Raw genomic sequence first — 17,164 nt, forward strand, 5'->3', positions numbered from 1 at the left:
CGGGTTTTTTATTCTCAGCTGGTGATGAAACGAAGCATCACTGGATGGAGAAACTGAGCCATATCGCTGGTTCAGGCGAAGGTACGAGGCTGGTTTATTAGGCGACATTCTGCACGTCCTTTTCTCCATTTCTCTCTCACACACACCCACTGCTGGTCCAACCTGAGCGACTGGAACCGGGAGTCATGTGGTGGCGGGATCCCAGCACGCATGCGCAAAAATTCTCTCTTAAAGTGACTCAGTTAAGCGAACCGATTCTTTAAATGGGTCTGATTCAATGAGCCGACTCGACTCGCCAATGAATTTGTTTAAGGCTCTGGCTCCATAAAAATGAACGGAGGCGATCTACAGTGATTAACCAAGCCAGTCTGCTGCCTGATAATAGACATGTCATCTACTAACACACACACACTTGTTAAGCCGCTTATCCTTCTGGGTCGTTAAAACAAAGGAATACCCAGCACGAGCAATGGGGAAATCTAAACAATTATTCTTAATATCTTGCAGAGTTACTGTATTATTTTGATCACACTGTGGAAAAAATAATCCAAAATCTTGATCCTATAACAGGGCCATAAACGCTGCTTTAAAGTGGTTCAGTTCATTTGGACTTGTGAATCGGTTCAATCGATTTGTTCAGAAGAACCGGTTTTAAAAGCTCGACTCTAACAGGGGGCGGGCAGGTAACTAACTACCAACAGCAGCGAGCGGATACACCTGTACTGCAGCTACCTGAGGCCAACATGTCCGGCTTCGACAGCAACCCTTTCGTCCACCCAGTCGATGTCAACCCTTTCCAGGTAAAGAGCAGGAAAGAGCGCTGTGTTTATTTATCGTGTTTCGGCGACAGCGCTTCGTTTGTGAACGTCAAATTTGAGGAGTGAAACCTGTTGGATCGGATGATTTCGGTCTGTGTTAGGCCCGCCCACTTCCCCGCCCTACATCACGAGATTGACAGCTTGCTGGACCAATCAGGTTTGACTATGTGGAAACGTAACCCAATGACGGCTTGGAGACGATCGAGGAAGTGTTTTTAAAGAAATCGGAGAAATATGATTAGATTTCATTGTGAACGGTATATATAATCCTCAGACGTCTTCAGGACGGCTCACAAACTCCTCTTTTATCCTCCAGCTCCCTTATAGGCGGTTTGTGTCGGTGCTGTCAGGTGTTTTCATTACTAGCTGGGCGGTGTAATGAGATATGGAGGCTGGTGCTCAAGTGTTTTTACCGTTTGAGCTCAGACACTTCCAGCGAGCTTCACTCACTGTGGGCTCCGATTCATACTGAGGGGCTGAGATGTGGCTCAGAGTGGACACATACAAGGAGTCTCAGTGCTGGTCATTCTCCATTTGGAAGGGACACCATGTCTCACAGATGGCTTAAAAAGAGATTTAAGATATCAGACACAGCTCCAGAAGTCAGTATGTACATTTACACACCAAACACTTTCCCCCTGTGATTTCTCAGATTTTATCACTCTGTGTCTGTAAAACAGCTCGACACAAAACCAATTTTCAACATTTCACTTAGGAACTTGTATAAAACAGAGCCATGTTTTATTTTTTTATATCATTAACTTTATACTACATCACAAAAATATGTATTTTATGTTAAATTCATTTGTCACAGAGACTTTGGTCACTGGTGCCATCAGGACTCTTATGTAACATTTTAACACAGTATTTTCAGCTCTATTAAACTGCTTCCTCGGGTCGAGGCTCATCAGAGAGGACGCATCTCAACATCTCAAGGCATGAGAAGGCCAGTCACACCTGCTCACTGTGTCATTGATGTTTTGTGCTATAATGTCTGGGTAATAAAATATGATTTTTATTACTGATTTTAAATAGTTTCACAAGGTGACTGACCACCAACAAGTCGGCCAGTTTACAAATGTCACTGGTTACTGGTATTGCACCATATTCATAGAACACCAGTGACTGTGAAGTATGTTTGGAATGAAGCTCTCCTTTTTGTGTCTATGATAATAGGAGATGTTAACAGACATATTAAGAGTATATGGATAAAAATTGAGTTCTTAAAAAAGGATCCACCTAAATTCCCACTCCAAATGGAGAATGACCCTGCTCTATTATTATTAATATCAGCTTAGAGGGGTGGTCAGGTAAGACCCTGAGACTGAATTGTGGTGGCACACTTCTACAGAAACAAACAGGGCTGTTTTTTCTCTGTACATAACTGACAATAAACCTGTGCTGATATAATTTAGTTATTCATGAGCAAATTATGAAGTAATCTGAAGCAATTTAAGTTTAGCTGACACATTTTGGTTAATGTGTCTTACTGTTGAATAGCCTACTGTATAATCTAGCTCACAGAGCAGCACTGCTGAAGGGACCCAGCACATAACTCACCTGTTTACTGAGGAAAATTAGCCTGAAACTAGTTAGTTACTGATGGGTGACAACCCTGATGGTAGATTCTCACCATAAAGCATCATCCGTGCTTTATTATTGACCCCTGACTGTCTCACTTTCGCTAACTGGGTTGACTGTGTTTCCTTCTAACCACCACCTCTGGGCTGCACCTCAGCTTAGAGCCGTAAAAATGCATTTTCACTAAGTCTTATACCTAAATCTGCTACAGACGTCTTCTTATTATACATAAATATACAGCATTTTGGAATTAAACCCTTCACACATACATTTTAAAGCTTCACTAGCAGTTAGGCCTTTTCAACTTGTATTCATATAAAATGAAAAATAACTGTAGTAATACAGTAAAAGCTTTAATTAGTGATATATAATGTATCTATAATAATTAATAATAATTTCACCCATTTTTCTAGTATTGTCTTGATAATAACAATAACTTACAATAATGTGTAGTACACTATAAACTAGGCTATAGTAATAGTCCCACTTTACTGTAGGATTCATATAGAAATTCCTGTATTATTCCTTTAATTCTCTTTTATGAGGGATATTTTAAAGTTGTATTTTATATTGAATACAGGTAAATGTTTGAGCTTGTTATTCATATAAATAATCATATAGAAATCCTACAGCTGTTCCTGTTGTATTAGCGTAGTTGTTTTTCATAAAGATGCTCTTTAAACCTGTACTTATACTGAAGGCTTTACTGGAAACATGCATTTGTAAACTTGTATTTACAGTAATATGCATAGCTTTAGTCACCACTGGTCACATTTACATGTACTGTTTATTTTCTCAGTGCAAATAAATAAATAATCCTCTACAGTGAAAACACTTCTGCCTGCTTTAATATACAAATACTTTTTTATTTGCTGAATTTAATGTAAAAATTAATAAAAAGTCAAATTTAGGCTGTGCAAAAGTTATGGCATGTTTCATATATTGTTTTTTATATATTTATATATTGTAAAACTCAGTAGATAAACAGAAATTGTACACTAAATTGTGTATGAAATAGCCATAATTGAGCTTGTTCCCTATAAAGGATGTTACCTTATTTTCACTTAAATGTCAAAATGAATACATGTAATTTGACCAGAGGTGATTAAACTTTTGCTTATAACTATATTAAAGGTTTTACTTTACATTTTTCAAAACATGTATTTATATTAAAGGTTTCAGGTGCCTTTAAATGTGTATTTATATGGCAGGATTTACTGGAACATGTGCATTTTTATCTGTATTCGTGCTGAAATCTTGTGTCCGTCAGGATCCGTCAGTGACTCAGGTGACCAACACAGAGGGACTAGAAGAGTTCAACCCATTCTCAGCCAGGGCTTTGGTAAGACTGGCAGCATTCACACTTCACTGCATGGAGAACTGTGTGATAGTCCCTTAGCAAAAGTATTGGGACACTACAGAACACAAAAGAAGGGACAAATTTTGACAGTTTGCAAATTAGGTAAACAAAAAACAGGCAGGTTATTGGTGAATGTTTCACACATTATGACGGAGAACCACAGCTAATGGATTTTAGGAACAGGATGAGTTTATGGTGCTGTTTAGGGGGAAAACTCTTATAAACCTGTGGGGAATATCTTGGGACTGGAAGGTGGGCATGGAGTGAGATATTCACCTTTACATATTACAGGTTTAAAGTGAAGTTTCAGGCTGGAGGAGAACTCAGAAGCTGTCGTAATAGACGTGGTTTATCAATAAAACGAGGAAATTTGAATTTGGGCGGAGTGATGACACGGGCTCTTTCAGTTATAGCTGAATGACATGCAAAACATCTGGACTTGTATGCCTCTCTCTCTCTCTCTCTCTCTCTCTCTCTCTCTCTCTCTCTCTCTCTCTCTCTCTCTCTCTCTCTCTCTCTCTCTCTCTCTCTCTCTCTCTCTCTCTCTCTCTCTCTCTCTCTCTCTCTCTCTCTCTCTCTCTCTCTCTCTCTCTCTCTCTCTCTCTCGAAGGATGATCTCAGTGGAAGCACCATACCTGTCTCCGCTACCTCTCAGCCTGCTGTACTGCAGCCCACAGTGGAACCCAGTCCTCGGGTCAGTTCAGCACCATATATACTACATTTCTTTCCTTTGAAAATAGCCAGAGAATTTTATGTACGCCACTGAATGTTATTACAGTCGATTATACTGGATTCTAACATTGTAAAATCAACATAGTTGAATTAGACGTGTCATAGTACGTGTTGTGCAGGCGACCGCAGCCGCTGCCCAGGCCGAGCTCGTGAAGCAGCAGGCTGAGCTGGAGAGGAAAGCAGCCGAACTACAGCGAAAAGAGGAGGAGCTTCAGAGCAGAGACACAGCCAGGGGTGAGCAGAGCAAGGTGATACAGATAATGCCAATATTGTTTATTTTATGTGAGGAAAAAAGTAAAAAGAGAAAATTCTATTTCAGGCAAAGAAAACAACTGGCCTCCACTGCCCAAGTTTTTTCCAATAAAGCCGTGCTTCTACCAGGACTTCAATGAGGAAATTCCTATAGAATTTCATAAAGTCTGCAAGATGATGTACTACCTCTGGATGTGTAAGTGCATGTTTCATATTTCTGAATCAGTTTTGTTTAAAATGGCATTGCGACATGAAATAGACCTAAAATTACATGCAATTGCAAAGTGGCCAGTTCTGATCTTGGCTGATTCCAATTGTACATGTGTAAGTAACAGGAAGCTAGGAAGTTGGTTGAGAATTCAGAAGTATCCGGACTCATCTCTGGGTGTGTAGAATGACCCTAACTCTCCCTTCATCACAGAAAGGTGTTAGCCAATGTAACAGATGGCAGTTAGTGTTCTCCTCTAAGTGTGGTGAACAGTCCAGTGATTGTGTTAGATGCAGCCCCTGTTCATGTGGGAAGCTTGTGGTAACCTTCACCCATTCAAGGGGTCTTTAGTAAAGACAATGATTCTGTAGATGGTGACATGGTTCTTCAGATTGATGGAGGATGTGTTCTATTTGGCATTAAAAAGTTGTGCTATCGTTACAGTTTCAGGTTCATAACAGTAGAAGAACCCTTTTCAGTACTATATACAACACATTCTCCATCAAAGGATCCTTTAAATATGTAAATTGATATTTGAGTGTTAATGGTTCTAAATAAAACCACCGTCTTTACTGAAGAACCCTTAAACAACCATGGTTTTAAGAGTGTAGCATTGTAGGATTGGGAGAGACCTAACTAGCAGGTGGAATTTGCCATGAACAAAACTGAGGTAAAAGAAGTGTCCTGAATGATGAACAAAGCTGGAGAAGATTCTGACAAACCTGTACAGCATTGAGAAAATCAATATTCAGGGTACTCTGTGTTTCTAAAGTTAAGGTCTAATTTAAAGCAAATTATTTTAACTAGATAATTACAGTATATTATCATTTCATCATTTCTTGTTTTTACCAAATACCTGAAATGTTGTATAAAATGTGTCATAGTAATTCCCAAAGTTCTGTCATGAAAATCCTGACAGCAAAACAAATCACAAGTTTTGAATAAGCATGAGTTATGTATTTAGGAAATTAAAGTAGAACAGACCAGAGAGTGAAGACAGGAGATTGTGCGCTCTGAAGCCCCTTATGTAGAAGTTTTATACCCCAAACTGGGTGTTGGCTAGGTACCAAATAAGGGAATGTTTGACAGATGCTGTTGGTCTTTGGAAGATTTCTGTTAATGTAGCCATATAAGGTTGTGTGTACACGGGGGCATCTTCAGATCATGCTGTACAGCATGACCAGAGATACCCCAACTAGAATACCTTATAAAAGCAGAAGTACTGGCGGGTGCAGGATGGCTGACTGAGGTCCATCTCTATATCAGGATGCTTCCTATTTTCGTATTTATGCAGCAAAGCATTTTTATCAGTCAGAGGACAAGGTATTTCGTCCATGACCTTTTGCCTGTACGTAGTCTTACACTCTGCAAGCAGTAAAGCGAATACATTGAATTAATACAATTTCCATAACAAATGTCAAAAAAGACATTTTGGCATCAAGTTAAATAAATCTACACTGTTATTATCAGTGTTGGGGGTAACGCTGTAAGTTAAAGTTAAGTGACCCTTACAAGTCCAACAACGTGGAAATTTCACCTCTGCATTTAACCCATCTGTGAACTGAAACACCACATACACACCAGTGAGCAGAGCCGGCCCTGACCAATGTGGTGCCCTAGGCGAGATTTTGGTTGGTGCCCCCTGCATCATCAATCATCGGGTTTATACACTCACACGGACACTGCAAAGCTTTATGTTTTTGAGTTTTTTTTTTTATTTTAGAACGAAAACAACAGTAAAATCAGTATTAAAGAAACAAATAAAAAGTAAATGAATTATAAATATAACCGTATAACAATAAATAAATAAATATAAAGGTGTTGCACAAAAAATATTTTAAAACAATTTTACATAAAGTAGTGCAGAGAACAACTTTCTGCTTATTGTAGAGAGTCTCTAATCAGCAAGGATTAAGACCTGCTTATTTAGTGAAAATGGGGGGGGGGGGGGGGGGGGGGGGTTAGGGTGATAGGTGTTGTGTGTTGTTATTATAATAATTATTCATTTGACTACTATTATTAAACAATGAAGTTATGATTATGTGGACTGGACAGACGGCGCCCCTAGCATTTGCCTATATCACCTAATGGAAGGGCCGGCCCTGCTAGTGAGCACACACATTAGGGGGCAGTGAGCACACTTGCCCGGAGTGGTGGGCAGCCCTATCTGCAGCGCCCAGGGACCAATTGGGGGTTAGGTGCCTTGCTCAAGGGTGCTTCAGTTACATACTGTCGGCCTTCCGGTCACAGGGCTGGTTCCCTAACCTCTAGCCCATGACTGCCCCCAGGAGATGCATTACAGTCATATGATGACAAAGTAGTGACTTGATAAGAATTACATCACTTGTGTTACTGGTGTCTCTAACAGAGCAATATTATTTATTCACAGTGCAGTTAAAACATACACTGCCTCTGTATGGATTATGTGGATTGTCAAACAGGACTTTTAATTGTGAAAGTGAGCAGTGCAGTGCAGGAAGTACCATAATCTTGAACAAGCTGTCAAAATATCACTCTAATGTGAAACTGATGGGTAAAAAAAATATATTTATAGAGACTCATTTTGAGGCAGCTGTTAAAATGTTTAAAATGTTTCTGTTGACTTGTTTCAAGGGTTTGAAGCAGCATCAACCATTCATAATCTGTATCTAGTTCATAAACAGGGATAGTAATATAAACAGGGATATTTTGGTTTGTCCATCTGAATTCAAATCATAAGGCAAATTAATCCGTAACTGCATGAAATAAATATACATTTTTATTTTATTTATTTATTTTTTGTGAAAGCTCATTACTTTGTGCTTACAGTTAACTGCTGAAAGCCAAAAATCTTTAGACACCCTTTGTATCATTTTATAGAAATAATTTTTACAGGGCAGATCGCTGAAGAGATGTTTATAGTTTATAGCCCAGATTTGTGGAAAAATGGGTCGACTTTCAGTAGAAAACGCATTGTGAGTTCAGCTTCTTTTATTATAAGGGTTTAAAATGACATCACCATCTATTTGACTGGAAAGAAGACGTTACAGCCTCATACGACACTCACCTTCTGAATGTAGCTTATGAAATAGGAAAGTTCTGAAGAATATGAAGAAGTGCGTCTTGGAAACACTGGTGGTCTCAAGGCGTTGACAAGGTTAAATAAAGTACTGTAAAGGACTATTAGTCTCTTGTACTTTCCAGTTAGCACCAGTGTGTAGAGTTCAGAGAGTAACATGGAAGTAAAGTAATGAGTGATTAGATTGCTTTTAATCACTTTTAATGACTAAATCCTATTACAGTTTGAGAAAATTGATAATGTGTAATGAAGCAGTATCACAACAGTTGTTATTAGGTTGTATGTAAACAGTAAAATTCCTAACTTTTGGAAGTACATTTGCTGATTCTTGGTTGCATTTTGACGGTTCATTGTAATATTTTCTCTCCAAAAATGTATACTATGCTTAAAGGGAATTCCACTGTTTTTATGTATTTGTGCAGAATTAACTCGTTTAGATGTAAACAAAGTGAGTTGATGTAAATTCTTTCCATTCTAGAGAAATTGACCAAGTCAGAATTATTCACAGTGGTGATGGGAACCAGACATCCAAAGCATTTAATGGGGTTAAACGCTCCCACACAGACAGTTATTACATGAAATGTTTACAAGTTACCACATGGTGCCTGAAATATTGTTTTACGATAGTTTTACAATGTGGTTTTGGCCTGAAATTAATTTTATTTTTATTTAATTTTGGGGGAAATTGCATGCAGGGTGTTGTAAGGCAAAATAGTACCCAAAGAAACCTTTCTTTTCTCATATTTACCAATAATTCACCAATTATCAACACTACATGTAAAATCTCAGATGCTACTTGTTGGTTCAGTAATTATTTGGGTAAGCAAGTTAAATTGCGGTATCTGCTTTCTAGACATTGTGACTCCTGGTTCCCGCCACTGTAAGGAAATCTGAGGTGGACTTCAAACCAGTCTGACTTTTTTTACATCTCAATGACTGGAGTTAAGAAAACATTTTTAAAAATAAGTGGAATTCCTCTTTAAGCATAGTCATTGCAAAGTGTTAACATGTATATCATCTTGAGGGATGAGTCTTAATTCTTAGCTTTAGCTGTGTTATTTCTGCATATTTATTAAGTTTTGCATGCATGAATGTTGTCTGTGTGTATTGATGATCTGGTAAAGGCATTTCCTGGACCCTGTAAATAGTTTTATACATTTCTTCTGTTCAATGTTGCAAATCTCTGTAGATCACTGTGTGACGTTGTTTCTGAACCTGCTGGCGTGTCTGGCCTACTTCACCGTGAATGCTGAGAACGGAGTTGACTTCGGCCTCTCCATACTCTGGTTTCTTCTCTTCAGCCCTGGAGCTTTTGTCTGCTGGTACAGGCCCGTCTACAAGGCCTTCAGGTGAGTTTCACTTCAAGCAATGGTTCCAAACTCATTCACATTTTCATTCACAGTAGTTTAGTCTGAATTTATCCATGTTTATAGATTCAAATACAGCTATTTTATATAATATTTAAAACCACACAAGATCCTACACAAGTCTTGTTTCATAAGTAATGGTGATAGTGGCGGTAGTAAATCGGGGGGGGGGGTTTCTTTGGAGACTATTTTGCCACACCTCGCCCTGCAAGCACTGCAAGTAACCCTACGTTTATCTAGAATGGAGCATTTCACATCAAACCACTCTGAATGGTTTACATCTTACCCATTTGATTAAACAAAATTTAGAAAAATCTGTGGAATTCCCCTATAGATTGTCTTTTGTTATTTTTATGTTATTGTGTGTAGCACTTGCAGTTGAACAATCCTGAAATCTGGGGGTGCTCCATCCCCGATACATCCCCACTTCTGATGGCCCTATAAAACAGTCCCAGAAACTATAGTTGCTCCTTAATTTACATAAACATGAATGTAGCACAAACATTGATATTGTAGTTATGATTGTACTTCTGTGTAAAAGAGGCTTTGCATTGTTTTCAGAGAGATCACTGCGTGGTAGTGTTGCTTTATTCACCCTGTTCTAAATCAGATGGTGATTTTGCGGCTTGTTTTGGTAACAGGTCTGACAGCTCCTTCAGTTTCTTCTTCTTCTTCTTCATCTTCTCCTTCCAAGTGATCGTGTACATCATTCAGAGTGTTGGAATCCCCAGGTGGGGAAACAGGTTAGTTAACATGCTTTCATTTTGGGACGCTATGACTTTTCAGCGTATGCAGTTCTGTGTGTTTGTGTGAATATTGTGTGAACATCTTTTCTATTGTGTGAACATCTTTTGATCTTCCTTGTTATGTACCCTCTCCCCCTAATCCGCTGAAGTGGGCACTGTCGTGGTGTGAATATGAGATCATATTTTTGCTTCTCTATAAATATGCATTTGGGTTTCTTGCACACTGATATGCAAGTCATATGTGTATCAGAAGATTATCTGCATTGGACTGATTCTTAGATTTGACAGCTAATTTAAATTTAATTTAACTGTTAAAATTTAATTTAATTTTAATTTAATTTAAACTGAATCCAGGAAAAAAAAAACAACATAAGATATATTTGGCAGAAAATTACACAGAAGTCACAACAACTAAATATAATATCACACTTTTCAATATTAAGCATTTCTGGGCTTTTCCTTTATTACAGCTTTGGGGGTCATGCTTTCATTTTTTCATAGAAATCTGCAGGGATATTCTTTCACATCTCCAAAGTTCAGTCTTGGAATTTGGTTGCATTTTCTGCTTCACACAATCCAAATTGATCCCACTAACAAATGTAGACTCCTCAGTCCAGTTTCAGCGTTATAGTGGAAATTTCCTTTTCTAAGTGAGGTTCTTCTTGAACAGCTGCACATCCTTTGAGAGCCATAGTGCTGAGTCGTCTTCTCACAGTGGAAGGATGGACAGAACCCCCTGTGGATGTTTTCAGATCTGAAGCAGCTGGATTTTCTCCTTTCTCTTAAAGATGAAAGTGCTGTTTATCTGATGGTGACTGTGTTGGTGTCTACCAGGTCTTGCATGGTTGTTAGGAGTTCCACCTTCTCTATATCTTTTATTTATATTCTAAACTCCAGTTTTAGAAACTCTTCACAGATTTTCCTTTGATTTCCTTCCTTATGCAAGTGATTGTGTAGTGTTTGGGTAGTTGGATAGTTGCTTGTGTGAATGTGTGTTTTTGAACAGAAACCTGATGTCAGTGACTCCTTTGGGAACAGTTTTTGTTGGGAGGCCACAGCTGGAACTAGTTGGATTTAAGATTGTAAGGATGGAAGAATTAATGTGGCAGTAGGTGCACGACAGTAAAGAGAATAAATTAAATACTGATTTGATAATATATTTGTATTTTAGTGTTTGGAGCATTTGTGTAATTTTCTAATAAATGTTTACTATTTTTTTTTGTGACACTGAAAACAAAACTTGTTCATAATGGCCGAATTAACAAAGTTAATTGTACTGTTATACATATAGATACAATTTTGGGCCATTTATTTTGGCCCATTCATCATGAAAGTCTGACATAATATAAAGGACAAAAGGCATTTTCAAATGATGTCAAAAACTGAAAAACGACAAAAATGGAGATACTGCTGCTGTCAGAATAAAACTGTGTGTGTGTGTGTCTGTGTGTGTGTCATCCAAAAATTTTTTCTCTGGGTGGGATTGTGCTTGTCTGCAAAGTTCTGTATTTTAATGCTCCTTTTTGGTGTTTATTAACCATTTTTATTAACCCCAGGCTCACAATCGTATGCAAAAGTTTGGGCTCCTGTGGTCAAATAATTAGTTTTGTTGATTTTCTAAGTGAAAAAAGTTACACATCCTCAACAGAGAACACACTTCTGCACATAAATACACAATTACTGTTTATTTGCTGAATTGAACATAGTGGGAAGTGCAAAGTTATGGCACGTTTTTATATTATGTTTTTCCCCCAATATGTTAAACACAGCAAATAATTCGAAATTGTGCACTAAAGTTTCTAGAAAGTGTCAAATTTAAGTAGGTTCCCCAAAGAGCATGTGTTCATTCATTTTTAGAAGATCAACAAGCATTATATGACCAGCGGTGTTGAAACATTTGCATACGACTCGACTATTCAGTTATTAATCTTAATATGTATTAATCAGTAACTTATCAATTATTACTACTATAAAACTAATATGCAAGTTTTGTTGAGGAGTGTGGGCCCTCAGGATTTAAAGAGTTAACTGTGTTTTATGTGAGAGGGTTGAAGATTGCTGTTTCATTGTAAATCTGTTTGTTTATAGCGGTTGGATCTCTGCCATCTCTGTGATCAGAACCAATCTTGCAGTTGCTGTCTTCATGTTGGTTGTGGCTGGATTTTTCACAGTTAATGCAGTGCTGGCAGTTGTCTTACTGAAAATGGTAGGTAACAAAATAAAGAGCCCCCTTATTCTTTAGCATTAGCAGCAAATTATTAGAGTAATGGTAATCATGTTAGAGTGTATAGATTCCATTAAAATATGAATTTGATTATTCGTTCGTGTGGCTCTTGCGCAGCTCAGCAGTAGTTTCTTATGCTTTGGCCTTTTCCACGCATTTTTCCACAGGTCCACTCTAAATACAGGCGGACAGGCGCTAGCTTCCAGAAGGCCCAGCAGGAGTTCTCTCAGGGCGTTGTCACCAACAGAAACTTCCAAACTGCTGCAGCCACTGCGGCCTCCTCCGCTGTTCAGGGAGCCTTTCAGTAACAGCTGAGCTGATTAAGTCTATTCTGTGCCTTGGGAGGAGTTTCACAGAGCAGGATTTCTCAGTAATGCTGGTAAATTAAGGACTTGACTTTGAGCTTAAAGGAATACTCCAGAGCTTTCCTAACCTCTATCTATGCTGCATCTGTAGTGTACAGCTGGTTACCAAGGATGATAACTTCAGTGTCTTGCGGTGCTTTATTAAAAAATAAATAAATAAATGAGAAAAGCTGTTGACTTAAGATCCACTTACAATGAAAGCCAATGGGCAGGTACTGATGGCTGAAAACATGGCGACAATGCTGGAGTATTCCTTTAGTATTTAGTAATTCCATTTGTTGTTTTTTCCCCTCAAAAATTCTGCATAGTTCAATCACTGATATGTAGACAGTCATTCAGAGTGGTTTGATGTGATTAAATTGTAGAGAAACTTACCCACTCGTCTCAAACTTACCCAATCTGTACAGTGGTGGTGATAGAAACCAGGGGTTGTGATGTCTACTATCCAAAACCACCTGCGAATCTGCATGTGTATTTTGTGTTAAATGTAATGTTGATAATGATAACATAGTGGAAAATAAGCTTTCTGTGGGAACAACTTACCTATATTTAAACCAAAAGCATCTCAGAACTGTTGTAAAACGTCTCAAGCGTTGTAACTAAAACCTTTGTGAGGGAGCATTTAAAGGCATTAAACTCAGACGTCTGGTTCCCATCACCACCACTGTGAACAGTTCTGACTTGGTAAGTTTCTCTAGAATGGGACATTTCACAACAGACCGCTGAGTTACTTTGTTTACTTTCCCTTTAAACTACCTGGCTAACTGAGAACTCTTGCTATGAGAAATATCCCAGTGTCCTCCAGTCAACATTGGTCTGCCTCAGTCTTTACTGTCTGTCTAAGAGGATTCAGCCTGCTTCAATTACTGACAGAATGCACTCATAAGGTTACTGAAGGAACATTGTATAGGTGTACATTAGCGGTCATTACCGAGGGGGGGAGGATAATTCAAATAGGATTTTTGACAGTGTAAATAAAGACTTGTCTTATTTTTAACTTTTTGAAGTTATTTAAAGTCAGTTTTCTCACAGCTAAATGAAATTCTCCAAGTAGTCCCACTGGCTTAGGAGGACAAGTGCCACACTAGTAACACACAACATGGTGTAGTGCTTCGTTATACTGTCACTGTCATACCAAATTCTAATCTTGCAACTCTGCCCTTTATATTGTGTGACCAATTGTGAATGTACTAGGAATAAAATCTCTCACATTAACATATATTAAAGTGAAGATTTAATATTCTAATATACCAGCTTTTCCTTACCAAGTTACCACTTTGGAGATGGAAGTTTTTGTTATGACAGTGTTGTTATTCTCCCATGTGCAGAAGGAGGAGTGGCAGCACAGCCAGCTGCATCCTCAGTTACGGATGGCACGTGGCACAGCTGGGATCTGAACCTCAATACATGCATACACAGCACCTCTGCACTGCAGAGTGATGCTGTTATTTGGAGAACTGTTACGATTATAAATGAGTAATTGGTAATAGCAACATTGTAAGAACAATATTTTCTTATTTGATTTAAGGACATTTTAAGGTATTTCTCTAACCATGGGCACTTTCTGATGTCAAAAACGCATCAGAAACATCAGAAATGCATCAGATAGACCGATGGTAGACAGCTGGTAATTTCCTCTCGATGATGGGTTGGATGATATTATTGGTAAATATTATTTTTCCCCGCCCACCATTACAGGAAAGCAAGAATTTTCACTGTTGAATGATGTGATGAGTCATGATTAGTATGACCGGAGACACAAACTACTAATGTAAAAATCAGGTTGACTTAAAATTCATCAAAATGATCAGTTAGGACACATGACATCTAAAAAGCAGTTTGTGAAAAGATAAACTGTTGATGTATGTGGCAGAAAAGTGCCCATAGTTACAGAGCATCTCTGGATGTTGAATCAGTGAATTGCTGTGTTAATGTGCTGCTGCACCACTGTGCAGATGAAGTACATCAAGCACATGTTACTTATGTATCATAAGTAATATGTTTTTGGCACATTTTAAACAAGGAATGTAGAAAACAAGTGATGCTGCTTCTGTGAAAAATATCAGAATTTTTTTTTTTTATTTCCTCACATAGCAGCAGAAATTCTGTACAGTATCCTGAGAATTTTGATCTATTGAGATTGAAGTTGGAGAGTCAGTTGACTCCATCAGATTCTGCTTCATTAGTTTTAGTTTACCTCCCCTCAAGAAAGTCTGTTAGAATGTGAACATTACAATGAGCCATCTGACTGTTTTGTGGTGTTCAGTGTGTTACACTAGTTACGCTATAGTGTGTGTGTGTGTGTGTGTGTGTGTTTTTATATATATGTGTGTGTGTATATGTGTGTGTGTGTGTGTGTGTGTATATATATATACACTCGTTTCAGGGTTCTCAAGCAATAAGCAATACTTAATGAACAAAATTTGATATTCTGTATTTAAAATCTTTTTATGTTTCTAATGTGGGCGTAGGGGGATATTTTATGTTACGGTATTTATGGTATTTGCTCTCAGTTACTAAGCATTTGCTATTCACTGGCTTAAAGGGGAATGTTAGTGTAATTCATGTAAGACATTTATTTTGTCTACTTATTTGTTTTCATTTGTTTTCATTGGCTGCAGCATTAAAGTACATTCCACCATGCTTTTGTTGTCACATCATAGTCTTTCACATCATGTTTCCACTAGAGGACAGCTTAAAGCAGAATTCCTCAAATTTTTCACATTTTTTGCATAATTCAGCCTTTGAGATGTAAACAGTCAAACCAGAGTGGTTTAATGTGACATGGTTCACTGTAGAGAAACCTACCAACTTGATTTACAGTGGTGGTGATGGGAACCAGGAGTCACAATGCCTACAACATAAAAATAACCACTTTGTTTACTTCCCAAAACAGTCAGTGAACCTACACGTGTCCTCTGAGTTTAAAATATTATTAATGGCACAACACTGTTCGTTTTCCTTGAATTGTATTTTCCCCTTGAGGTCCACTTGTTTGTGTGATTTTATTGACCAAGAACTATTCATAAATCAATCATTTTTCTTTCAAATGATTTTTCAACCTCTTTCATTTATTAGAATTAGACTGGCTGTTTGGTTACTGTGCTTTTAAGACTGACATATGTAAATGCTCTCTGTTCTGACTGGCTATCCTGTGTTGCGCCTCATTTAAGAAGCATTCTGAGCTGAAGCACTTCTTATGACTTCTGCATGAATAGGCAGGGATAAACTTTTACAGGTGAAATAGCTGGATATTTGTTAAAGAGTTGGTTTTCATGACATAACAGACTCAGCATAGTTTCCTTAAATGGACTGGAAACTAATTGGTACATTTTGAAACTAACTACAGCGTTTCATAAAAGTGAGGCAAATTCAGTTTTCCTCAATGTGGGCTGTTTAGAAAGTACACTTAGGCCAAAACGTTATTGTAAAATGATCATAAAACATTGTCTCGGGCATCAGGCAGCATATCTGCAACCATTTCATGTAATAACTTTTCGTAGGAGATCTTCGAGAAGCCAGACATCTGGTTCCTATCACCAGCACAGTGAACAGTTATAATTCAATAAGTTCCTTTAGAACAGAGCATTTCACATCAAGCCACTCTTAATGGCTTTGTTTAGATGTCAATTTCATTTTATGATTAGAAATTATTTAAAAATCCCTTTGATACAGTCGCCACATGTTGAGCTACATGTAGGTAATTACTTTATTTGACCAGCAGTGGGCAGAGTTGCCTTTCAAATTTCACTCAGTTCATTTTTTCCTCTCTCTTATTTGGATTTGCACATTAGAGTTGCAGCCTATTCTGAGGATGATGCATGTCTTTCAGTTGGTCTGTTCATTCTATATTTTTGTTAAAATGTACAAAATACTTGTCTGTTCACGATCATTCACTAAGTTATGTGTCTGGTTTGCTTTATCAAATATTTAATTACAGAAATAATGGAATCAAGAGGGAAGGAATGGTTCTTGTAAAGATTTTATGATGTAATGTTTCAAACCATTGCTGCGTTTCCATCTAAACTGGCAAGTCAGTTGGTTTCACAGTTTGGACTCTCTCTCTCTCAGTCCCTCTCCAAACTCAGAGACCCCCTGGTGTTTTCCCTGCAGAGGCTTTTTATTTGTGTGTGCCTCGTCTCTCTCTCTCTCCGCAGTGACACACACTTTCGCCCGGGAGAAACGCAGAGCTGACAGCATCTCCGCCATGAAAGATGTAGCCATTAGTGTTTTCATGTCAGCTCTGTTTTCTACCCATTGAAGCCTCTCATGATTTATTCACTTGTTTATTTGTGGAATGAGTGAGATGGAGAGCGGCCTCATACGTGACTTATACATGACCAGCATGAGTGGTCCACAACCTGCTTTAGAGAACTTAGTACAACAGTAACACTGAGTGAGATGCTTAGAAAGACAAAAGTACAAAAATGTGCTTTTTTTAAAGAGTCGTCCT

The 17,164-nt window shown here is 38.1% G+C and overlaps 1 protein-coding gene across 1 annotated transcript; it reads left to right on the plus strand.

The window, feature by feature from the left end:
• The first annotated feature begins 673 nt into the window (after positions 1-673).
• On the plus strand, positions 674-15,355 carry scamp2l (secretory carrier membrane protein 2, like). The gene is made up of 9 exons (XM_037545114.1): positions 674-800; positions 3,670-3,741; positions 4,370-4,453; positions 4,611-4,725; positions 4,811-4,939; positions 9,199-9,358; positions 10,018-10,119; positions 12,211-12,328; positions 12,514-15,355. Exons 1-9 carry the CDS (start codon positions 744-746, stop codon positions 12,652-12,654), a joined length of 978 nt encoding a protein of 325 aa, XP_037401011.1. The 5' UTR covers positions 674-743; the 3' UTR covers positions 12,655-15,355.
• Positions 15,356-17,164: the final 1,809 nt, after the last annotated feature.

This window comes from Pygocentrus nattereri, chromosome 15 (assembly GCF_015220715.1).
Source record: "Pygocentrus nattereri isolate fPygNat1 chromosome 15, fPygNat1.pri, whole genome shotgun sequence".
NCBI lineage: Eukaryota > Metazoa > Chordata > Actinopteri > Characiformes > Serrasalmidae > Pygocentrus > Pygocentrus nattereri.